Source organism: Thalassophryne amazonica, chromosome 5 (genome assembly GCF_902500255.1).
Source record: "Thalassophryne amazonica chromosome 5, fThaAma1.1, whole genome shotgun sequence".
In the NCBI taxonomy this organism is placed as follows: Eukaryota; Metazoa; Chordata; class Actinopteri; order Batrachoidiformes; family Batrachoididae; genus Thalassophryne; species Thalassophryne amazonica.
The window spans coordinates 48,448,402-48,474,348 of record NC_047107.1 but is presented as its reverse complement, the minus strand read 5'-3'; the positions used below and the strand labels follow the sequence as shown (position 1 = coordinate 48,474,348).

The 25,947-nt window shown below is 39.6% G+C and overlaps 1 protein-coding gene across 1 annotated transcript; it reads right to left on the bottom strand.

Annotated features, from left to right (window-relative positions):
• Positions 1–664: 664 nt before the first annotated feature.
• LOC117510425 (ceramide transfer protein-like) lies at positions 665–23,268 on the bottom strand. The gene is made up of 12 exons (XM_034170122.1): positions 23,130–23,268; positions 22,786–22,943; positions 16,077–16,169; positions 13,257–13,343; positions 12,920–13,012; positions 9,654–9,749; positions 6,874–7,006; positions 6,701–6,771; positions 6,468–6,596; positions 3,634–3,763; positions 3,188–3,325; positions 665–1,841 (listed from the first exon to the last, which is right to left on the bottom strand). The coding sequence occupies exons 1-11, from the start codon at positions 23,251–23,253 to the stop codon at positions 3,198–3,200; spliced, it is 1,242 nt and encodes a 413-aa protein (XP_034026013.1). The 5' UTR covers positions 23,254–23,268; the 3' UTR covers positions 665–1,841; positions 3,188–3,197.
• Positions 23,269–25,947: the final 2,679 nt, after the last annotated feature.

The window sequence follows — 25,947 nt, the reverse complement described above, 5'->3', positions numbered from 1 at the left end:
AAAGACATATTCAGTGACTTGGAAATGTTCATGTATCCATCCCCCGACTTGTCTGAAGAAAACTGGCAATTAAACTGAGGTATTGTACCAAAGGGGCTGATTACTTATGCAGCCCATCATCTTGGCTTTTATATTTTTAATACATTTCTATCAAGTTGTAGAGATTTGTTTTCAGTTTGAGTCGAAGGAAGATAATTTTAGAAATTTTTATATTTAGAAGCCTGATTAACTTTTTGTATTTGAAACACCAGAAACAAATTAAAATGTGTGAAATACCAAGGGGCTGAATACTTTTGCAAGCCACTGTAGTGTGGCACCTGAAATGTAATGTGACAAACATGACTGAAAGGCGAGTACAGATGAAAGTTCACTCATAATCTTCAATTTTACCGAGCAAGACAACACAAAGAGGGAATAAATCAGCACTCGTAACTGGCTATTTTATTTTGTTAACCCTCTAAGCCCTTAAAGGTTTAACTGATTCATGGGCAGGATGAAAAAAACAAACAAAAAAAAGGACGTGGCTACAGGGATGAGACACTGCCTTACAGTGACATTCCAACACAACCCAGTATTGCCATGAGGTGGATTAACAATGTATTGCAGTACTACTACTTTATGACAGGTTTTGGGAAAAAAAAATCCTGTAATGTAAAATCACTGATTTTTTTTTTTTTTTTGTGGAAATCCTCTTGCCATTTTAAATTCTGGCGAAAATCCAGCAAGATCTTGTGTCATAGCCACACCTAGCAATAGAGTTCTGTGGACACAAACATGGATAACAACCAAATGGCGCTACTGGGTTACTAGTAGTATTACTGCAACATGCTGTTATTACTGTTGAGTTGTGTTTTAACCAATCAGAGCATTGGTGCAGTACACATTCAGTATGGAAATGTCTCAAAACCACTTGGGACAATTTATACTTGTAGTAACGCCCCCACCACAACAACCACCACAAAAAAGGAGGGAAACAACATCTAAATCATCCACTCGTTGCAATGAAAGAGGCTTTTTTAAGATCATGGAGATGGTAAATATATGTCAAAAACCGAATTAATAGGGACACTGACGGCGACTCAACATCAAAGTGTACTAAATTATGAATACTGTAGATGTTCAGTTGTCCATCACAAATACCCAAAAACAAGTTAAAACTTTCATGAATGTTCTTTGTCTCCCATTTGGGATTTCCTGGGCCTGCTACCGTCATCAAATTCAAGCATTTAACAGTCAATTCACATTAGTCACATTAGTAAACTAACAAACATCTTGTGTTTTCTATGTACAATACAACATGCCCATAGTGCTCACTGAAATCTACTTTACAATGGTCTAGAAATGCAATGATTTCCAAAGCTTTGGGCTCTGACCCTCCATCAAACTGCAGATAGTCGTCACCAGAGGGACAAGAGAAGGCAAGAAAGAGGAAACACTGACGCAAAGTGAATCAATACTTCTCCCCATCGATGGGATCCACCCGCCGTTCTTGCACACGGTACAAACCTTAGCAGTAGAAAAAGCAGCTGTAACACTAGTGATTAAAGCAAACCCAAACAAGAAATATGTGATCATAAGAAATGTACAAAACAATTTACAAAATAGCAAATAACTGTCAACAATTCAAAACCCACTTAGGAAACAGTTCAATTTACATACAAACACAGGCGAGATGGTCTTAAGTCCCTACTGACGGATGAAAAGCCAGTCTTCAAAAAATAGGCGGTCTGTTTGACACCCTGCTGTCCAAAAAGTGGAGGTTTGAGAACACAATCTAGTTGGAGGGCAAGTGGCTAACGTAGACACTGAAAGGAGGTCTTTTCTGTGGGCGTGTCCTCATTCTGGGAACAACATGAAAGATTAAAGAAACATTGTGCAGCAGTTTTAACTTAAAGCAGCAGCTTCAAAACCATTGTGATGGAAAACTCACTTGTCATATGGAGAATTATGTTATACCCATAGACTGGGGGTGGGGTGGGGGGTGGGAGAGACTAGAGCAGACATCCAGCTCATTTCAGTGATATTTTCCTGTCATCTTGTATGAGGAACTCCCTTGGTGAATTTGGGGAAAACGAATCATGAATGCGCTCATTGCCTAGTCTTATAACTCTACAGGAACTGTTTTTTTGTACTAAAACGTAGTACCACTATGATCACTTCAAACTTTCAGTTGCTTCTGTCTTGGTGGATCATGGGATTTATTTTCAATGCCTGCAGAGTACTGAAGAATCCACTGACTGTGGTAAACGCTGACGTGAACGAATGAAGACACTGTGACTCTTTCAACTTTAAAAAAGTTAATAGATTTGTTGTGGCACAAAGCGCCGGCTATCTCTGGTTTAGGCTGAGAAACGCACCAGGAGCAAAGAAAACAGAGGGACTGCTTTTAAAACACTACGTTTATTCAGCCACGACAAGGAACTGAAGTATTTTCAGACGTCGTTTTTCTAAAATCAGGACACTTCATGTGGATAAGTTTTGTCAGGCTGTGATGATGAATCCGACTGAAACAAACAGGTAAGATTAAGACTTTATATTTACTCCATATCTGAATGGTTTTAATATTTCAAAGTCTGAACTGTTTGCATGACTGCGGCTTTCAGTTGTTCAGCCAATCAATGGATGTAGTTTGACTTATGAGTAACTTACAAAAAAAAAAAAACGTATCAACAATCACATAACTTACCTGCAACATATGGTGGCATACATTGAAAATATTGTGCATACCAAAATATTTCCACATACTCGCCATATACCAGCGTGCTTCAACGTGCTCTTAACTTGCACAAAACTTACCCATAACGTTTTAGACATACCCCAGCCTATTCTACATTTTTTCATACAGCATATGCTGGCTAAATCGTCAAAGCGTGACAGGCCTGTTAGTTGACTAAAACTGTTCCAGAAACTAAATTATAACCAAAACTGACATTTTAGTCTAGACTATGGCTAGATATGCTGTCAAAATTAACACTGCATAATATACATACATTATGAATACAATCATAAACCATTAAGTCATAGGTTTTAAGGAAGATACCAATAATATGAAAATGTGTAGCAAACAGCCCTAAAACCTGATCAGATCAGAGTTACCACAGGTGGTACGTACAACTACCAGGTACCTATCATATATTAATAAACTATGGAGTTACTAAGCTCAGTTTGAGTTTGGGTTGCTGGTTACCTTTTGGGGTTTAGAAGAGGATGGGCTTGCTGGCAGTTTTTTCCTGGACATAGGAGGTGAAGCGTTTCAGGAACTTGGGGTACTCCCTCTTGGCCACAGCTCTAAGGACCGAGGCTGGAGCCCAGCCTCCTGGATTTACTGCACCCATAGAGAGGGATGTGATCTTAAAACAGTAACTACATGCCAACAGGTGATTACTGCACATGAACCTCCAGCACACACTCAATGACCTACAACACCCTCTGGTAATGTGTGTGTGGGTGGGTGTGTATGTGGAGGGGATGCTTCAAGTCAAAATCTTGTACTTCATTTACTTTTTTCCTTCCACTACCACAGTAAGAAGTACAGACAGTTTGACACAGACAGAATTAGTGAGAATTATTGTCCTGGTTAAAACCTCACCCACTGACAGCAGGCCTGACGATCATTTTAAGAGAAGGGCTTACCATTGGCAACGTAGGTGATTCTACAGAGGATGTTGTCTCTGCTGATCTCCTTGTCGCCCTCTGGTGGGCTGACCAACGTTTGACAGATCATGGCAACATTGATTTTGGCACGAACACATCTGTTTGTTGGCTGAAAATAAAACAAAACAGTGGATGCAAACATTAAAATATTCAATACAGCATCTGTAAATAGTTCAGAAAAGACCCCACTGCAAAGCTCGAATTGATCCAGTAAACAAGGAACCTGATACCGAGCTCACAAAATGACTTGTTTGAATGAAAGAAGAAAATGCATATGTTGCACTGCCATTGCATTACTTCTCAGTGAAATCCATAAAATTCATTTGTTAATTTATTAATTATTTTTCACTTTTCGGATGATGTATTATCACCTTTACCAATTTTTTTAATTTTTTTATTTTGTGCAAAGGTTTATCTGACACAAGTAGTCTTCTTTCAAAGAACGGTCAGAACAACCTGTGGGAACAAAAAGTCCACTGCTTTTATTATTATTATTCATATGATTTAATAATTGCAACTCTCCTCTTCTCATTAAAAGGTAAGGTAAGGTAATGAAATAATAATCCAGGTGATGTGCCAGGCCACTCCAGGGCCTTGAAATGCTTCTAACGGAGCCCCTCCTTAGTTGCCCTGGCTGTGTGTTTGGGGTCACTGTCACGCTGGAATACCCAGCCATGACCCATCTTCAATGCTCTCACTGAGGGAAGGAGGTTGTTTGCCAAAATCTCGCAATACATGACCCCATCCATCCTCCCTTCAATACGGCTCAGTCGTCCTGTCCCCTTTGCAGAAGAGCACCCCCAGAGTATGATGTTTCCACCCCCATGCTTCACAGTTGGGATGGTTTTCTTGGGGTTGTTCTCATCCTCTAAACATGGTAAGTGGAGTTGATTCCAAAAAGCTCTATTCTGGTCTCATCTGACCACATGACCTTCTCCCATGCCCCCTCTGGATCATCCAGATGGTCACTGGTGAACTTCAAACGGGCCTGGACATGTGCTGGTTTGAGCAGGGGGACCTTACTGCCCTGCAGGATTTTAAACTATGACAGCATCATGTGTTACTAATGTAATTCCAGCTCTCTTCAGGTCATTGACTAGGTCCTCCTGTGTAGTTCTGAGCTTTCTCAGAATCATCCTTACCCCACAAAGTGAGATCTTGCATGGAATTCCAGACTGAGGGAGATTGACAGTCATCTTGTGTTTCTTCCACTTTCTAATAAATAATCGTAACAGTTATTGTCTTCTACCAAGCTGCTTGCCTGTTGTCCTGTAGTCCATCCCAGCCTTGTGCAGGTCTACATTTTTGTCCCTGGTGTCCTTAGACAGCTCTTTGGTCTTGACTATGGTGGACAGGTTGGAGTATGACTGATTGAGTGTCTGAACAGGTGTCTTTTATACAGGTAACAAGTTCAAAGAGGTGCAATTAATACAGGTAAAGAGTGCAGAATAAGAGGGCTTCTTATAGAAAAATTAACAGGTCTGTGTGGGCCAGAATTCTTGCTGGTTGGTAGGTGTTCAAATACTTATTTGCAGCAGTGACATACAAATAAATTATATATAATCAAAAAACAAAATCATACATTGTGATTTCCAGATTTTTTTTTTATTTTTTAGATTATGTCTCTCACAGTGGACATGCACCTAAGATGAAAATTTCAGACCCCTCCATGATTTCTAAGTGGGAGAACTTGCAAAATTGGTAAGCTTTCAATCTGTGTTTTTTCGATGCCATTTATATATTTATGGGGTACGTTCATGTTTTTCTAATCTTGTTTTTAGTTTCCTGGTTTCTAACAAAAATACGCGTTGCAGACCGATTGTCACGGTAATTGATCCGATATGGGAAACTAGCCAACCAGTAATCAGCCAATAAAAGTGCGCGTAACATCGCAACCATATAATAAAGTGGTATTATCACATAGTACAACAAAAATCTCTATACACAAACCAGCCCCCATGAGATACAAGAAAAAATAGGGCTGATTTTCCTATCATTTTTTTCCTGCCCTGGAAACTGTGGCAATAAAATTAGGGTGACACAAATTTTAAAAGAGGGTGATACAAAAAAAGATAGTGAAAATACCAGGCTTTGTATCGCCCTGCGTTTCATCCAATCAGGAGTCCCCATTTCTCAGCCTCACGAATGACACTCCCATTTTGTGTTACCCTTTGACAAGTGCAGGATTCTGATACAGGATCAAGATCATTCCAGTCAACCAAGATGTGTGATCAAGGTAAGAGAGTTTTAGCCTCCCTCGCAGGGAGAATTCTGCAACTTGAGTCTCATACTGAAGCTGTGAGACATCAAGAAGTTAGTGAAGAGGACACTCATGACTTTATAGAGAGACATAACATTCCATAATCTACATATCTACATGATTTACCTGCGTTATTCGTTCTACATGATTAATGTGTATGGTTTTTGTTCTTTATTTTTGTTGTAATATGTGATAAATACCTTTTTATTTGTCTGTTTTCATGCCCTGCATCATGACCCTCATCCTTCAGACGCGGGGTGATAGAGATACATCAGGGCATGATGCAGGGCGTGATACATAAACAGACATGTAATAAGATATACCTATCTAATTTTGAATTTAAAAATTTAAAAAGTGTCAGTCTTGAGCAACACATTAACAAATTCAAAAGCATTTTCACGATGACCATTTTCAGATGCTTACTACATTCAGCAACGAGAAAAAAAAAAGGGCCCAGTGTTTGATCGTGTCTTGAAACCATCGCTGTCATTTCTGGAAGCCACTTCTTTTCCTTGCCATCACAGTGTTGTGTGTTTTGAAGCAGTATTCTTACAGGAGCGTTGTCGTAATCCACAGAGAAGTTGCAGACCAGCCATGTGTCTGGATCATTTTCATTAGTTGCCAGGATCTTCCTGATGGCTGACAGATAGAGTACGTCTCTCTGAGAGGCAGGCCACACCCTCTGAAACACAACCAGTGTCACTCAGCAGCTAATACACACACACACACACACACACACACACACACACACACACACACACACACACACACTCACACACACTTCACCTTGTGCAACTGGTAAACTATGATGGCGTTTTCTGAGAGCGTTTCCAAGATGGTGAAGTTTTCTATGGTGGCTGAAGGGGGTCAGGTCACAACATGGGGGGATAAGATAAGTCACTGTCATAAATTGGATGTGAGAACAGAATTGCTGAGATGTTGACTTTTGGTGAACTTACTCTCCCAGTCCATTCGGACAGCAGTGTCCCAGAAATAGTGACAGACCTCATGTCCCGTCACACCTTTCACAGCATGCGTAGCTTTGAGAGGGTCCAGAACAATCCCGTTCTCCTCCACTTCCCTCCTGTACACCTGGTGCAAGAGAACACCCACAGCTCAACATTATACAGCCACACCAACATGTGTGCCATTATTTCTCTACCACATATTAACTCAGCTCATTTGAGTTCTATATATATATATATTAGGGGTGTCAGAAAAAAATCGATTCACGTCCGAATCCCAATTCTTATTTATTACGATTCTGAATCGATCCAAAATGTCCAAGAATCGATTTTTTAAAAGCATTTTTTAAACATTTTCTTGCTTACTCGCTGCGTGTACTGTTTGTCAGGCAACGGCTTCCGTACTACAGCGTCCCTTTGGTGGGCTGGTCCGGCGTGCTTCAAACACTCGTGAGCTGCAGAGTTCAGTGGCTGTAGCTTAGCATGCCGGACGAAGAGCTAATTCAGCCAGCACCGTCTTTGCTGAAGGCAAATGTTTGGGTGCGTTGTAGATTTTATTATTTGCTGTGTAAGAAGGCGCTTGACATGACTTATGTAGTGTGTAGAATCTGCAAAATGAGAGTCAAGTACTTCAGAAACACTTCAAATCCACAACCCCACATGCTACGCTATCACTTGGAGCTAAAAGAGGGAAGCAGCGGTATCTGCCGACTACTGACCAGCGCTGCGCTAAACTGCCAGCCAACTCTGAACGAGCAAAGCAGATAAGTAAATTTACACCTAGAATCACTTGATTAACCTTGTAAAGCTGCATTTTGTTAAACATAAACATTTTTTAAGTAATATAACTATTTCTCAGAGCTCTTTGAATCGAAAATCGATTCTGAATCGAATCGTCACCCCAAGAATCGGAATCGAATTGAATCGTGAGTTGTACGATTCACATCCCTAATATTATATATATAAACACAAAGTTTTTAAAAATATGTATTAATTGGAAATTCATTAGAGAATGTTTTGGGTGATTTTGTAGAGGAATACCTCTGCATAGAAATTAATTTTAAAAAGCTTTAAAATAAATGTTTTTACTCTGCATGGTAATCTCAACAAAGTACCCACTTTTGGTCAATCATTCTTTTTTACCCCAAATAATTCCATACAACTGACTGATTTTGCTTTTGGCACCATCTTTGTGTGTGTGTGTGTGTGTGTGTGTGTGTGTGTGTGTGTGTGTGTGTGTGTGTGTGTGTGTGTGCGTGCGTGCGTGTGTTTGCATGATCTACTCGACATTTGCAATGGAGAGCTCAACATGTCTGCTTATATATGTAATTGACAAATGTGTACAGAAACAACAACAATAAAAATCCTATGATCTCCCCTTGAAGCTGTCAAACTAAAGCTGTTTTCCTTCATGCACATCTTCATATTGTCTGCTACCTTTGTGTTTATTGAAATCCTTCCATCAGTTTAGGAGGAACTGCATTTAAAAACTCACGGACAGAAAGCGTGATTTTTATAAATCCACAAACCTGCTGGGGAGGTAAAAATCTGTAATTTTGCATTGTAGACGTACTGTAATGTACAGACTGCAGGTCTGCAGTGGGATCCAGCTCTGTTTCTGGTACTTCAGCAGTTCTATATTCCATTGTAGTGAAGGTTTCCACAAAGTGCACCACGAGGTACGAGTTGTCATATTCTGATTTACTTTCTGCACAAGTTTGTGAACACTTTCGAACTCTGTCCCTGTACATGTGCAGTGAACTTGAAACAAAACCAAACACAAAGTCTGCAGAGTCTCACTCCCAGTGACTGAAACCACTTCCCACTTCTTATATATGTTAGCAACAGGTGTCAAGTGCGCCTGCCCACCTGTGCGCGCGCACACACACATGGGTGGTATAATTGGAAGAAAAGGCCACATTGTGGTTATTGTGAAAGATCTTGTGATTATGGCAAATGTATAGTTTTTTTGCAATTTTACAGTCAGGTAGGTCCATAAGTATTTAGAGAGTAATTCTGAGGTTTTTGTAATGTTACCCGTTTACAATCAATATGGAGTTGAAATGAAACAACCCAGATGTAGTGTAGAATTTCAGCCTTAATTTAAGGGATTTCGCCAAAAATCTGAAACTTTTAGGAATTACAGCCATTTTTACAACCAGTTTTCTTTAGACAGGTCAGGGAATAAATGAATGAACATTTTTGTGGTCTTCATTTCCATCAATCATTAAGAAATACAAACAGTATGGTATTGTATGGTAAATCTGTCTGCAGTAGGCAGTTCTCAAAAATTTAATGCCTATGCAAGAAACCTAGTGAGGGAAGCCACCCAGACAATTCTGAAGGTTCTGTAGAGGTCTCTGTGCGTGATTGCGGAACTGTCTAACCCTTGAATGAGATCCGTCTACAACACAAATACATTTGACATCTTGAGTGTTTCACAAGCCCATTTGTGATATTGTACAGAAAATTTAAAAACGATGATGGTGACGTCCAAATCCTTATGAGTGTGTTTCTCTAATTTGCAAATCTTAAAAAGCAAAATCACCAAAAAGTACACAGCCACATTTTTAGCAACTCAAAGTATAAAATTATGGGGCTTATGCAGCAGCTTTCACTTTTAATATCAGCATTCATCTACTTTGAGTTCATCTTTCTACATGTAAAGGACCACTGTCACTACTGCAATTGCAGTAACCATTTAAATAAATGAAAAACACAAATATTCATAGGTAGTGGCCAAACATGTCTAATTATACATAAAATTTTCTAACCTTCATCTCTCCCTCCTCTATAACCAGCTGCCAGTTGGCATCTCCACCCACATCCTGCAGAGAGTACGTCATGTGATTCTGCACCATCTCTTCCACCTAGAAGACACACATTGATAAAGCTGCATGAGACAGACTGAAAACTAGCGTGTACAAGCTATCTTAGAGAGTGTGAATGCGCTCAGAGTACGAGAAAATACAAGGTACTGAAAAAAAAAATTTCACTTAAAAATATCAGGAATCCCTTCATAAAATAAACAAGAAAAACAACTGAGGAATAACCACAATAAATAGAAACAAGCACCTTCTATAATGGCAACAATTAAACAGAGTATTTTTTCTCCTTTTTTTTTAAAATTCACAATGCATTAAGAACATTGTCCAGGGGTATTTAACTGCAGTCCTCGAGGGCGGGTGCCCTGCACCTTTTAGATGTGTCCCTGATCCAACACACCTGAATCAAATGGCTGAAGTACCTCCTCAGTATGCACTCAAGTTCTCCAGAGTGCTGCTAATGACCTCATTAATTGACTCAGGTGTGTTGAAGCAGAGACACATTTAAGAGTTGCAGGACACCGGCCCTCGAGGACTGGAGTGGAATACCCCTGGTATATACTATAATCAGTGTGGATCCGTGCCTGCCCATGCTGTGGAAAACAGAATGATAGCATGAGGGAGAAGGGAGGTGAGGAGGAGTCACAAGCTTTTCGTGTCATGTATGTCACCATCTGACCAATGTCTTATTTCTCGTAGGAAACCTGCCATGTAATGCAGGCAAAACATGTCAGTCACTCTAGGAATGTCAGATTTTGACCTTCTGAGGTATCTGTTTGATACAGCAAATCAAACTCCAGCAGGCTCGCTCAATGCAAATGTTATTCAAACACCATATTGAAAGCACAGGAAGCCTTTGTGGAGTCCTGGAGAGACTAGGTGGGTGGACATGCGCATGCTGACTGTTCAGTCTGGCTGTAAGACCAAAGCTGAAGGCATTATGTGGCTGCTTGCAGACACAAGTGCTGCCCAGTGAGCGAGTACAGTACTTGTGCGCTGAATCTGTGAGTGTCATTTGAAGCACTGACTAACTCGATGGAGGACAGAGAGGCCGAATAGCTGTGCGGCTGTACAGCATCAAGAGAGAGAGGAAACATGGAAAGCACACAGACGTACAGGTGCTCGTCATATAATTAGAATATCATGAAAAAGTTTATAATTCCATTCAAAACATGAAACTTGTATAATGTATACATTCATTCCACAGACTGATATATTTCAAGTGTTTATTTCTTTTAATTTTGATGATTATAACTGACAACTCCAAAGTCCAGTCCTTTTCGTCTTTAGCAACAGGCAAGACGTTAAGTCAGCAGTCTGTGACCTACAGAACACGACTGAGAGACCATTTAAAGGTCTTTGCAGGTGTTTTGAGTTAATTAGCTGATTAGAATGCGCCACGAGGTGTCTTCAATATTGAACCTTTTCACAATATTCTAACTTTCTGAGACACTGAATTTGAGATTTTCATTAGCTGTCAGTTATAATCATCAAAATTAAAAGAAATAAACATTTGACATATATCAGTCTGTGTGTAATGAATGAATATAATCTATATATCCCCACAGCATGATGCTGCCACCGCCATGCTTCACTGTAGGGATGGTGCCTGGTTTCCTCCAAACATGACACCTGGCATTCACGCCAAAGAGTTCAATCTTTGTCTCATCAGACCAGAGAATTTTGTTTCTTATGGTCAGAGTCCTTCAGGTGCCTTTTGGCAAACTCCAGGTGGGCTGCCATGTGTCTTTTACTAAGGAGTGGCTTCCTTCTGGCCACTCTACTATACAGGCCTGACTGGTGGATTGCTGCAGAAATGGTTGTCCTTCTGCAAGGTTCTCCTCTCTCCACAGGGGAATGCTGGAATTTTGACAGAATGACCATCAGGTTCTTGGTCACCTCCCTGACTAAGGCCCTTCTTCCCCTGATCTCTCAGTTTAGATGGGCGGCCATCTCTAGGAAGAGTCCTGGTGGATCTAAAGCTGATTTAGACTTACAAGTTTCAAATACGCCTTTAAATACTAATTTATGACTATAGAGGAAACTGAACAGATTTCTATCTAAAAAACAATGCAAATATTCTGTTGTCTAAAAACCAAAATAAAGAATCTCAAAAAATAAATAAATAAATAAATACTCATTTCTGCTGTGAAAATACTTACAGGGACAAGCCCTGAAGCAAATGTCAGCAAAAGCAGCCCTCTTTGCTTAAGTGCAAAACAAATGCTGAGTGTGCTAATACTCTGAAATGGATTACATGACCCCGTTGAATATGTGAAACTAAATTCTTTATGGAAAACAGAGGTGTGTGTCCTTGACTCTGCTCAAAGCATTTGTGATTCACACTAACCACCAGTGGATGGTGCTGTAGCCAATGAAATGAATCAGGGATGTAGGTTAATGCTGTACTGGGCATCCTTCTGGTTTCTCTGAGCCAGATAAATCTATTATTGCATGAATAAACTAGAGGTCTGTGAGCATATGTTATATATTGGCAGTACTAAATCTTTTGCGTTGAAATACGAACCTCTGTACTGACGAGTCCAACAGGTTTGATTGTACATATAATTGGAAAATACAGTGTCCGATTCTTGTTACGTAAATAGGCATCAAAATCTGTGACACCAAATTCTGACCTTCTGATAAAAGACCAATACCATTGTGTGTTTGACGGAAATCCACCAAACGGTTTAAGAGGCTCTCTGACAACCCCCCCCCCACACACACACACATTTTGTTTGCACAGGGTATAATAAATAAACAAATAAATGCCTATTTAATTTATGGCCAACTTGATTTCAGTCTGATCACAGTCCTTTTTTCAATTAGAGTCCAAATAATTATAAATACAGTGATACATGCATCCCAATTAAGCACAACTGTCTTATCTCATCAGCTATTAATTATGAAAATAATTTGCAGAGAACTTCATTCTTATGAAAGAATTTAAAGAGCAGGCTTAACTTGAACATCTTACAATGATGATGTGTACACACACACACACACACACACACACACACACACACACACACACACACACACACACACACACACATAGTGTGTGTGTGACATGTTATTTATAAATCTCAAATAGCCGATTGGTTATACTGGTTGATTGGAGATGTGATCAGAGACTAAAAAAAAAAAAAGAGTCTGGAATAGAAATGAGCTATACACATAAAATACACATAAAATTAAAAGTAAGAAGTGAGTACCTTGGTGGAAAATCTGTGTGTGCCGATGGTGGTGTAGGCGTCTCCAGAAGGAACAGGAGTTAGTCGAGGTATCCTGACCTTCTCTGACTGGCACTGAAACACAGAAAGCAGGGCTTTGGTGAGCAAGAAAAAAGATTGAAACAACAAAAAGCAACATCAGTACCTGTAACAGTGTTTATAATTTCTCTAAATTGTTGAAAAGGACAGAGAGTAAGAGATGAAGAAGGGGAGAAGAAAGATTTTGTAATGCAGGACCCATTTCCTCTCTGTCCCCAATCCAAAATTGACAGGACAAGGATCATGTGAAAATTACAGCAAATTGAGTTTTCCATCACACCTGCTCTTCGATCTTGTCTTGTCTGTCAAGTGCAGCTTCCACTGCATCAAAGAACTCATCTTCATTGATCAGACTGTTGGGTCCCTCCTGTGAATACGCATGAGAAAATGTGGTCAGCCATATACAAGTTTACCTAAATGATAACTAGACCTACCACTGTCAACGTTAACTTACCTGGAATTTATCCCTCTCTGTCGAGCTAGTTAAGGGCTAACCTGGTCTACATGTCGCTGCAGCCGTGAGCCCCGAGCTCTCCTTAGCTGGGAGCGGTTCCACCTGAGTATCCTTTCACTAAGGTACTTATATCTTGTCTCCATATAGATTTCAGCACGCTTTATGATTGTGAATACATACAGACGTCCCATTTGTTGTTCCTGTTTTTTTTAATATTATTATATTAGTGATAAAAATAGAGGAATGGGGTACAGTTAGTTAAACCTAATGTTAGCTTATCGAGGCAGCTGAAGCACCATTTGTCATAGCTAACAATACAGTCGGTTCTGTTCTGTTTGGGAAGCTAACGTTAATACACACTTTTGTTTACATTTGTTGTTATATGCATTTGTTGTTAATACCGCTATTGTAGGGTGAAGCGACGCTCTTGTACTTTATATGCCATTTACCAATTTTTGTTTAGCTTTCTTGGCTAGCAAAGTACGGTTGGCTTATTAATGGCGAAATTAACGGTAGCTCATCTAGCTATAGTTAGCTTACTTTTGTGATTTATACTTTTATTTTACATGGTGTCGATTTTTAATGGTTCTTCAGTTTATGGGTTCTTTAATAGATATCAATAGCTAGTATCTAAGTTTGGGGTTTCCATTAGAAAGCATGTAGAGTATAGACTTTCTTTCTATAGTAAGCGAGCAGGGTGAACTTTAGATAGATAACTAAAAGGCATTCCATCATCATCCATCCATTTTCTTCCGTTTTATCCGGAGCAGGGTCGCGGGGGCAGCAGCTCAAGCAAAGCCGCCCAGACCTCCCAATCCACACATACCTCCCCCAGCTCCTCCGGGGGAACCCCAAGGCGTTCCCAAGCCAGCCGAGAGACGTAGTCCCTCCAGCGTGTCCTGGGTCTTCCCATCATCATTATCACTTATATACATGCTATATTATCACTTATATACATGCTGTCCATATTCTTGAGCCGCTTAGGTGAGTAGGGAGAGTTCCCATGGGATAAAAAAGCTTTTAAAACTACCATCCCTGGTTCTCAAGACCAGGCACCTAAGTGGCTCTACTCTTCTTTCTTCTTTTTTTTTATTTTTTTTTTTTTAAGATATTTTAATATATACTTTAGTATACACTAGTAGAGTTCTACCTTAGAATTGGTATGTATAATAAAAGATATACCTTACTGAATTTTCACAGAGTGGAGAGGGGGACAAAAAAGAAGAAAGAAAAGTCTCAAATTAACCTCTGTTTTAACCCTTTGTTATGAATCACAAATGGTTGACAATTTTTAAGACTTTAACAGGAGTTTGCTGGCCACTTTTATTTTCCCATAAAGATCATAATTAGGGGTGTCACAATATTTGTTTCCATGAGTCACTAACATTTCAGCAAGCGGTGCTGTTCATGTCCACAGACTGTATCAGTCTAGTTTCGTGCTCTGTGTAGTAGGCCTGGTCCACCCCCTCAGCCTGCTCTCTGTATTTAAGTTGAACAGAGGAAACAGCAATTAACTTTTTCTTCTGAAAAAAGAGCCTAAAAGCGAAAGTGTACCAAATCGCATTAGTGTTGCATTACTGTCCATGTTTGAAATCAGATCGCATTTGAGTTCAGACAGACAACGCCACCAATTTATAGACATTTTCTATGAATTGGTGTAAAACTTCATGGATAAGATGGCCACTGAAAAGTGACACTGCGTACAAAGATTTCAAATCTGTACAGAGTGAGGTTTTATGAGATGCTGACATTTAGAGAAAAATCAAACATTTTAAATGGACAAAACACTAAAGGCAGACTGGGTCGACACATCGTGCAAGAGAAAAACATAAAACCCGCACAGTAAATTGATCCAACATGAATGACAGGAGATATAAACACTTAAAAAGAAAAAAAAAAAAAGAAACTAACATAGCTCTCTGCTGCTCACAGATTGCAGCTACTGCATAATTTTCAAAAACCGGGCTCATACCGAACTGCGATGTCTAAACAGAAGTGTGAACTGAACCGTGACTTCTGTGTACCGTGAAGAGCCACATGGCCCCCAAATTTAGCTGTGGACCCACAGCCACACAAGCTCCTGCAGCCACAGCAAGCACCAAAGAACAGAGTGCATCTCCATGAGAGAACACATGCAGGCACAGGGACTGCATAACAGCCACCAAACTAGAGACTGCACAAAGCCTTTGTGCACCCGGAAGCAACGCAGGTCTGTGAGCATGACACCCAGGACACAGACTCTCAGTCCCTACACCAGATGGACACACACACCCCAGAGAGCAAGGCTTCCAATGTCCCATTAAGGACTACTCACCAAAGCAAAAGCTGGCAACACCTTCAAGCACCCACACGGTGACCCACACCAGCCAGAAGACAGCTCCACACTCCCTCAAGGACCACAAAACAACAGCAGAAGCACCACGTGGGTCCCCCATCATATCACATGCCCACAACCATACTGTGAGCCACTGCCTGGGGAGTGGCACCCCCCAGCATCATGTAGGAGCAGAGCCCTGCTCCCCCGTAGCCAATGGCCAGTCCTCAAACCAAAGGTTAAAATAAATGTACTTTCTGGGGCAAAAGAAATAAAGGTCTTGGTTTAGATGGACATTTCTAAACAATTTAGTTCTTATAATTTCATCTTACCTCGTAGTCTGGGCCTCCATAGTGTGATTTCTTCTTCAATTCATTAATGGCAGATCTGAAGGCATCCTCCACCCTCCTCCTCTTTTCCAGCTCCTGAACACACATGAAAGTCCAAATGCAAAACCATAAAGTTTCCTTCAAATTATTTATTTGACAAACAACAGTGAAGAGAACGGAACGCCCAACAAAACATGTGTTTCATCTAAAACAGCTGTGATAATGTCACAGAGAGAACATCTCCACCCCAGATTACATCTTATGAAGGGAAAGAAAAGAGGTTTCCGCAACAGTGCATTAACCATTAGTTTGCATTAGTGACTGCTTACGTAAACTGTAAACTGAGCCTGGATTACTCAGCTGCACTTGTAACTCCAAAAGGTTTTACTTCATGCCTTTTCACAGCCAGCACCAAACAGGTTAAATTAAATTCAAAACCAAAAATCAGAATGAGGAACACATGCAATTTAAGTGGCTTTGGACGTTGCACGGGTGTTGGTGCCAGATGGGCTGGACTGTGTATTTCAGAAACTGCTTTTCAACTGAGATTTTCATACACAACCATGTTTAGGTTCTACAAGAGAACAGTCTGAAAAGGAAGACACACTCAGTTAGCAATGGATCTGGGTGAAATGTCTTGTTAATGGCAGATGTTGGAGAAGAATGGACAAACTGGATTCAAGCAAATATAAAGGCAACAGGAATGCAAACAGCTTGCTGCAACCAAAGTATTCAAAAGAACATCTGTGAGCAGTGGTGGGCACAGTTCTGCTAATCTGCTAATTATCAAAGTTAACATTTTTGTTAGCAGATTAGCTTTTCAGATAACTCTGAAAACCATCAGCGGACCAATTAGCTTCCGATAATTTAGTTCGGATAACTTTTAGACCGCTAACATGGTTTTGCAGGCATAGTGACTAAAGCTTAACAGTTAAAAACATTTGTAAAGTTTGAAATCACAGATTTTAGTGCCTGCCTGTTACGTTTTGTAGTAGACACAGCTATGAATGGTAGAGCTCAATCCTCTGCCAGCAGAGAAGAGCTGACTATCAGAGAGAAAGGAAGAGGGAGGAAAAAAAAAAACAATTTTTTCCCACACCATACAGGCTTGCAGGCATATCACACAAGTCATGCAAAGGCAGACAGTTTTGACTTATGGTTAAAATTTTAAACTAATTCCGGACAAGTTATTGAAATTAACATCACATCTGTTTTACAAAGTGAATCTATCAGCTATATATTTTTGTTTAAAAGTAATGCACTAATTTTGAAGGTTTTAGCATTTACAGACACACACACATGCCGCAATGTATTATGAGAAAATTAGTTTCCTGACATCAGTGGTTGGTTGGTACACAAATTACTGTAACGTGTGTGGTGGGTTTTACAAATAAATCTGTATTTGTAAATATGTCATTTTTTTAATTGTAAAAAAAAAAGCAATATGAAAAATGAAAATTCTGTTTAAGTGATTCAGCACTTTTAGCAAATGTGTGGCAATTGGTATTCACACTGCCATTAACACTGCCATCTACTGGATGGCCAGTAGATGGCAGTTTTTCCATAATGCACATGTTACAAAACTCTTGTTTCAAGTGCTTAAAATCTACTCTGAGAAGAAAGATAATGGCATAAGAATCTGTGAGGTGGGCTTCATAGATAATTGGCAAAGCTTCTGGGGAAAACCTGGTCTTGTTAGGAGAGACGGCATCCATCCCACTTTGGATGGAGCAGCTCTCATTTCTAGAAATCTGGCTAATTTTCTTAAATCCTCCAAACCGTGACTATCCAGGGTTGGGACCAGGAAGCAGAGTTGTAGTCTTACACACCTCTCTGCAGCTTCTCTCCCCCTGCCATCCCCTCATTACCCCATCCCCGTAGAGACGGTGCCTGCTCCCAGACTACCAATAACCAGCAAAAATCTATTTAAGCATAAAAATTCAAAAAGAAAAAATAATATAGCACCTTCTACTGCACCACAGACTAAAACAGTTAAATGTGGTCTATTAAACATTAGGTCTCTCTCTTCTAAGTCCCTGTTGGTAAATGATATAATAATTGATCAACATATTGATTTATTCTGCCTAACAGAAACCTGGTTACAGCAGGATGAATATGTTAGTTTAAATGAGTCAACACCCCCGAGTCACACTAACTGTCAGAATGCTCGTAGCACGGGCCGGGGCGGTGGATTAGCAGCAATCTTCCATTCCAGCTTATTAATTAATCAAAAACCCAGACAGAGCTTTAATTCATTTGAAAGCTTGTCTCTTAGTCTTGTCCATCCAAATTGGAAGTCCCAAAAACCAGTTTTATTTGTTATTATCTATCGTCCACCTGGTCGTTACTGTGAGTTTCTCTGTGAATTTTCAGACCTTTTGTCTGACTTAGTGCTTAGCTCAGATAAGATAATTATAGTGGGCGATTTTAACATCCACACAGATGCTGAGAATGACAGCCTCAACACTGCATTTAATCTATTATTAGACTCTATTGGCTTTGCTCAAAAAGTAAATGAGTCCACCCACCACTTTAATCATATCTTAGATCTTGTTCTGACTTATGGTATGGAAATAGAAGACTTAACAGTATTCCCTGAAAACTCCCTTCTGTCTGATCATTTTTTAATAACATTTACATTTACTCTGATGGACTACCCAGCAGTAGGGAATAAGTTTCATTACACTAGAAGTCTTTCAGAAAGCGCTGTAACTAGGTTTAAGGATATGATTCCTTCTTTATGTTCTCTAATGCCATATAACAACACAGTGCAGAGTAGCTACCTAAACTCTGTAAGGGAGATAGAGTATCTCGTCAATAGTTTTACATCCTCATTGAAGACAACTTTGGATGCTGTAGCTCCTCTGAAAAAGAGAGCTTTAAATCAGAAGTGTCTGACTCCATGGTATAACTCTCAAACTCGTAGCTTAAAGCAGATAACCCGTAAGTTGGAGAGGAAATGGCGTCTCACTAATTTAGAAGATCTTCACTTAGCCTGGAAAAAGAGTCTGTTGCTCTATAAAAAAGCCCTCCGTAAAGCTAGGACATCTTTCTACTCATCACTAATTGAAGAAAATAAGAACAACCCCAGGTTTCTTTTCAGCACTGTAGCCAGGCTGACAAAGAGTCAGAGCTCTATTGAGCTGAGTATTCCATTATCTTTAACTAGTAATGAGTTCATGACTTTCTTTGCTAACAAAATTTTAACTATTAGAGAAAAAATTACTCATAACCATCCCAAAGACGTATCGTTATCTTTGGCTGCTTTCAGTGATGCCGGTATTTGGTTAGACTCTTTCTCTCCGATTGTTCTGTCTGAGTTATTTTCATTAGTTACTTCATCCAAACCATCAACATGTTTATTAGACCCCATTCCTACCAGGCTGCTCAAGGAAGCCCTACCATTATTTAATGCTTCGATCTTAAATATGATCAATCTATCTTTGTTAGTTGGCTATGTACCACAGGCTTTTAAGGTGGCAGTAATTAAACCATTACTTAAAAAGCCATCACTTGACCCAGCTATCTTAGCTAATTATAGGCCAATCTCCAACCTTCCTTTTCTCTCAAAAATTCTTGAAAGGGTAGTTGTAAAACAGCTAACTGATCATCTGCAGAGGAATGGTCTATTTGAAGAGTTTCAGTCAGGTTTTAGAATTCATCATAGTACAGAAACAGCATTAGTGAAGGTTACAAATGATCTTCTTATGGCCTCGGACAGTGGACTCATCTCTGTGCTTGTTCTGTTAGACCTCAGTGCTGCTTTTGATACTGTTGACCATAAAATTTTATTAGAGATTAGAGCATGCCATAGGTATTAAAGGCACTGCGCTGCGGTGGTTTGAATCATATTTGTCTAATAGATTACAATTTGTTCATGTAAATGGGGAATCTTCTTCACAGACTAAAGTTAATTATGGAGTTCCACAAGGTTCTGTGCTAGGACCAATTTTATTCACTTTATATATGCTTCCCTTAGGTAGTATTATTAGACAGTATTGCTTAAATTTTCATTGTTACGCAGATGATACCCAGCTTTATCTATCCATGAAGCCAGAGGACACACACCAATTAGCTAAACTGCAGGATTGTCTTACAGACATAAAGACATGGATGACCTCTAATTTCCTGCTTTTAAACTCAGATAAAACTGAAGTTATTGTTCTTGGCCCCACAAATCTTAGAAACATGGTGTCTAACCAGATCCTTACTCTGGATGGCATTACCCTGACCTCTAGTAATACTGTGAGAAATCTTGGAGTCATTTTTGATCAGGATATGTCATTCAAAGCGCATATTAAACAAATATGTAGGACTGCTTTTTTGCATTTACGCAATATCTCTAAAATCAGAAAGGTCTTGTCTCAGAGTGATGCTGAAAAACTAATTCATGCATTTATTTCCTCTAGGCTGGACTATTGTAATTCATTATTATCAGGTTGTCCTAAAAGTTCCCTAAAAAGCCTTCAGTTAATTCAAAATGCTGCAGCTAGAGTGCTGACGGGGACTAGAAGGAGAGAGCATATCTCACCCATATTGGCCTCTCTTCATTGGCTTCCTGTTAATTCTAGAATAGAATTTAAAATTCTTCTTCTTACTTATAAGGTTTTGAATAATCAGGTCCCATCTTATCTTAGGGACCTCGTAGTACCATATCACCCCAATAGAGCGCTTCGCTCTCAGACTGCAGGCTTACTTGTAGTTCCTAGGGTTTGTGAGAGTAGAATGGGAGGCAGAGCCTTCAGCTTTCAGGCTCCTCTCCTGTGGAACCAGCTCCCAATTCAGATCAGGGAGACAGACACCCTCTCTACTTTTAAGATTAGGCTTAAAACTTTCCTTTTTGCTAAAGCTTATAGTTAGGGCTGGATCAGGTGACCCTGAACCATCCCTTAGTTATGCTGCTATAGACGTAGACTGCTGGGGGGTTCCCATGATGCACTGTTTCTTTCTCTTTTTGCTCTGTATGCACCACTCTGCATTTAATCATTAGTGATCGATCTCTGCTCCCCTCCACAGCATGTCTTTTTCCTGGTTCTCTCCCTCAGCCCCAACCAGTCCCAGCAGAAGACTGCCCCTCCCTGAGCCTGGTTCTGCTGGAGGTTTCTTCCTGTTAAAAGGGAGTTTTTCCTTCCCACTGTAGCCAAGTGCTTGCTCACAGGGGGTCGTTTTGACCGTTGGGGTTTTACATCATTATTGTATGGCCTTGCCTTACAATATAAAGCGCCTTGGGGCAACTGTTTGTTGTGATTTGGCGCTATATAAAAAAAAAATTGATTGATTGATTGATTGTGAGCAACCTCACAAAATTACATAACACTGCCATTTGTTTTGATCATTAAATCTTCTGTGATGAAATACATGAATGAACGCTCTACTCAACATTTGCACTGGAGAGCTCAACAAGTCTGCTTATATACATAATTGACAAACACTGTGTACAGAAACAACAACAATAAAAATCCTATGATCTGCCCTTGAAGCTGTCAAACAAACTCTTTACCTTCATGCACACCTTCATATTGTCTGCTACCTTTGTATTTATTGAAGGTTTACTGAAATCCTTCCGTCAGTTTAGGAGAAGATGCATTTAAAATCTCACTGACAGAAAATGTGATTTTTATAAATTCCCAAACCTGCTGGGGAGGTAAAAATCTGTAATTTTGCAAGTTAGTAGACTTACTGTAAGGAACAGACTGCAGGTCTGCAGTGGGATCCAACTCTGTTTCTGGTACTTCAGCAGTTCTATATTCCATTGTAGTGAAGGTTTCCACAAAGTGCACCATGAGGTACGAGTTGTCATATTCTGATTTACTTTCTGTACAAGTTTGTGAACACTTTCAAACTCTGTCCCTGGACATGTGCAGTGAACTTGAAACAAAACCAAACAAAAGTCTGCAGAGTCTCACTCCCAGTGATTGAAACCACTTCCCACTTGTATATGTTAGCATTGGGTGTCAACTGCACACACACACACACACACACACACACACACACACACACACACACACACACACACACACACACACACACACACACACACACACACACACACACACACACACACACACACACAAACTGGTTTGGCAACATTTGCCGGCATATGAGCACACAGAACTCTCAGGACCAAAGGGAGTACCTTTACAGAAACTGCTCTGTAGAATCAGTTGGTTATGAGAACTAGAATTAGTCAAAATAATGTTTGGCCAATTGTGATTAGGTCATACTTCAAAATGGTCTCTTATTTGTAACCTAACAATCTGTAACTTCTTGGAGGCTATACTGTAGTTAGCTGTAAAGCTTTGACTGACAGCTAGATAATTAACATAAAGGAACTGGGGCTGTTATGCACAGATTCCATGAAATTTATGATGTCAACTTTTAAAATTGCACAAGCGTGAACTTTCCCAAGTATCTGTGCAAAATTGCTTGAAAACTGAAAAGCAAAGCATTGTGGAGTAATTGGCCAATATGAAGATTGTTACACAGTACAATCGCGTAGGCCTTTGGACTCAGCAGTGTTGAGTCACAGCTTTATCACCAGGATCACAAATACTGAGCTCAGTCTACATGAACTCTTTGAAGACGGCAGTTGGCTCATTCGTCTGCATTATTTCAAAACAACAGTGGCTATGGACATGTCCGATCAGGAAACTTCTGATTATTCACCTGAAACTGGGACAGACATTACTGCATGTGGAAAGCAAGCCTGTACCTTTTCCAGTCTCTTCTGCCAGCTGTCCTCTCTTTTGACCATCAGTTCAATGCAGTGAGACATTGTAGACAGAATGCCTGCCGTCGTGGCCTTGAAGGTGATGGCCTCACCCTTAAAGTCAATACCATTGATCCCCTTTGGGCTGGCAGGGGAAAACACTGGTAGAGACAGAAACAATGTCAAACAGGATACCTTAGCTGTCTTGTGGCTTGTAACATTTAGAATTTGACATTTAAAAACTCATCTGATTAAGTTTTCAGACACAATCACACATATGCCTTTGAAATGACACGTAACTAGCGGATGGTCATACATTATGTCCTTGTTAAAGCTGCTAAACTCACATTTCTCTTTGCTGCCATTGTTGTTGTGAAGGCATTCACTATCTGGTCTTGTGGTGGCAGGAAAGTCATCTTCATCTTCCTCCAAGACTACAAAGCAAACAACAGAAAGTGTACCTTCATCCATGTGTTATATTATCCCACTTATCTGTTAAACTGTAGTGGGTGGAACACTGATTCAAAATGTCTCAGTGCCATCATACTGGTCCAGAGAGGGAAGACTGTTTACAAGTGCTTGTTAAAAGCACATTACTCTTGGGTTGCAGTATGTTTACATGGCATTTTGATAATGCAAAAAAAAAGATAATGGCACAATTCTGCACTCAGCATCCCCCATTCCTAATTTGTACCATGGTATTCCACTGGCTCACTGTTTGACCATTTTGGTAGATAAAGTGAAGCATATGTTGCCTTCTGATACTGTATTTGGAAATAAAAACAACAAGATGTGTTGTCAACATAACCATGCTAAAACACTGAGATTTGAGTAAATAGAATATTGGCAGTTCTGCTTTCAAAATTTAAAACTGGAAAGTCGTCATTTATATTGCTCAAAATTGATGTGATTTTGTGATTGGTTTGGATATTGATGTGAAAAAGAGACAACTGAACCGGTACTGACAAAAATCTATACATGATCATTTTCGAATGCCCAAATCTATAGAATGTTTTCATTATATGTTAGTTAGCATGTCGGGCAAAAAAAAAGACTCAAAACAGACTGTTGCAGTTTCAGGTAACACTTGGATGTGCAGTGAAAATTGCACACAATGGAGGCATTCAGCTCTTGCTAACGTTAGTCTGTTAGCATAGTGTTATATGACACCTGTTGGGATCATGTAATGTAATGCTAGCAACTTTTTATTGCTAACATTAGCATTATGTTATGTGACGCTAGACAGTTTAAGGCCCTTGACCAATGAAATCCACTGTGAATCAATGCTTTAAGGAGCTCCCGTTGCTCAGGTCTTCAGCCACCAGAAATATGCATTTTTGAAGTACATTATTAAATGCATCATGCTAATGTTACGTGCACTGTCAGCACCTTGACAATGCACCTAATACCAAGCCAATTTTACAATCTATTATAAAGACTAACTTTACAAAAATAAGGAAACAGTGCTGCAACACAATGACCAAATGCAACTGGACTATATAACTGGACTTTAAGAAACACTATAAGAAATCAGGAAAAAAATTGTGGCAGTCAGTAACGGTTACTTTTTTAGACCAAGCAGAGGGAAAAAATATGGACTCACTCAATTCTGAGGAATAAATTATGGAATCACCCTGTAAATTTCCATCCCCAAAACTAACACCTGCATCAAATCAGATCTGCTCGTTAGTCTGCATCTAAAAAAGAGTGATCACACCTTGGAGAGCTGTTGCACCAAGTGGAGTGACATGAATCATGGCTCCAACACGAGAGATGTCAATTGAAACAAAGGAGAGGATTATCAAACTCTTAAAAGAGAGTAAATCATCACGCAATGTTGCAAAAGATGTTGGTTGTTCACAGTCAGCTGTGTCTAAACTCTGGACCAAATACAAACATGGGAAGGTTGTTAAAGGCAAACATACTGGTAGACCAAGGAAGACATCAAAGCGTCAAGACAGAAAACTTAAAGCAATATGTCTCAAAAATCGAAAATCCACATCAAAACAAATAAGGAACTAACGGGAGGAAACTGGAGTCAACGTCTGTGACCGAACTGTAAGAAACTGCCTAAAGGAAATGGGATTTACATACAGAAAAGCTAAACGAAAGCCATCATTAACACCTAAACAGAAAAAAAAGGTTACAATGGGCTAAGGAAAAGCAATCGTGGACTGTGGATGACTGGATGAAAGTCATATTCAGTGATGAATCTCGAATCTGCATTGGGCAAGGTGATGATGCTGGAACTTTTGTTTGGTGCCGTTCCAATGAGATTTATAAAGATGACTGCCTGAAGAGAACATGTAAATTTCCACAGTCATTGATGATATGGGGCTGCATGTCAGGTAAAGGCACTGGGGTGATGGCTGTCATTACATCAATAAATGCACAAGTTTACGTTGATATTTTGGACACTTTTCTTATCACATCAATTGAAAGGATGATTGAGGATGATGAAATCATTTTTCAAGATGATAATGCATCTTGCCATAGAGCAAAAACTGTGAAAACATTCCTTGCAAAAAGACACATAGGGTCAATGTCATGGCCTGCAAATAGTACGGATCTTAATCCAATTGAAAATCTTTGGTGGAAGTTGAATAAAATGGTCCATGACAAGGCTGCAAAGCTGCAAAGCTGATCTGGCAACAGCAATCAGAGAAAGTTGGAGCCAGATTGATGAAGAGTACTGTTTGTCACTCATTAAGTCCATGCCTCAGAGACTGCAAGCTGTTATAAAAGCCAGAGGTGGTGCAACAAAATACTAGTGATGTGTTGGAGCGTTCTTTTGTTTTTCATGATTCCATAATTTTTTCCTCAGAATTGAGTGATTCCATTTTTTTTCCCCCCTCTGCTTGGTCTAAAAAAGTAACCGTTACTGACTGCCACAAATTTTTTTCCTGATTTCTTATAGTGTTTCTTAAACCCAGAAAGTTGCCATATACACACACATACACACATACATATATATACATATACACACACATACACACATACATATATATACATATACACACACATATACACACATATATATATGTGTGTATATATATATGTGTGTATATATATATACACACACATATATATATATGTGTGTATATATATATACACACACATATATATATATGTGTGTATATATATATATACACACATATATATATA

What these genes read in the sequence shown, in the direction of transcription:
- LOC117510425 (XM_034170122.1), bottom strand. Translation starts at nt 23,253, where the DNA reads ATGGATGAAGGTACACTTTCTGTTGTTTGCTTTGTAGTCTTGGAGGAA. An exon ending in AAGACAAGATCGAAGAGCAG is followed by an intron (nt 13,013 to 13,256) that starts GTGTGATGGAAA and finishes TCTGTGTTTCAG; the next exon opens with TGCCAGTCAGAGAAGGTCAG. An exon ending in CACACAGATTTTCCACCAAG is followed by an intron (nt 9,750 to 12,919) that starts GTACTCACTTCT and finishes TGTGTCTTCTAG; the next exon opens with GTGGAAGAGATGGTGCAGAA.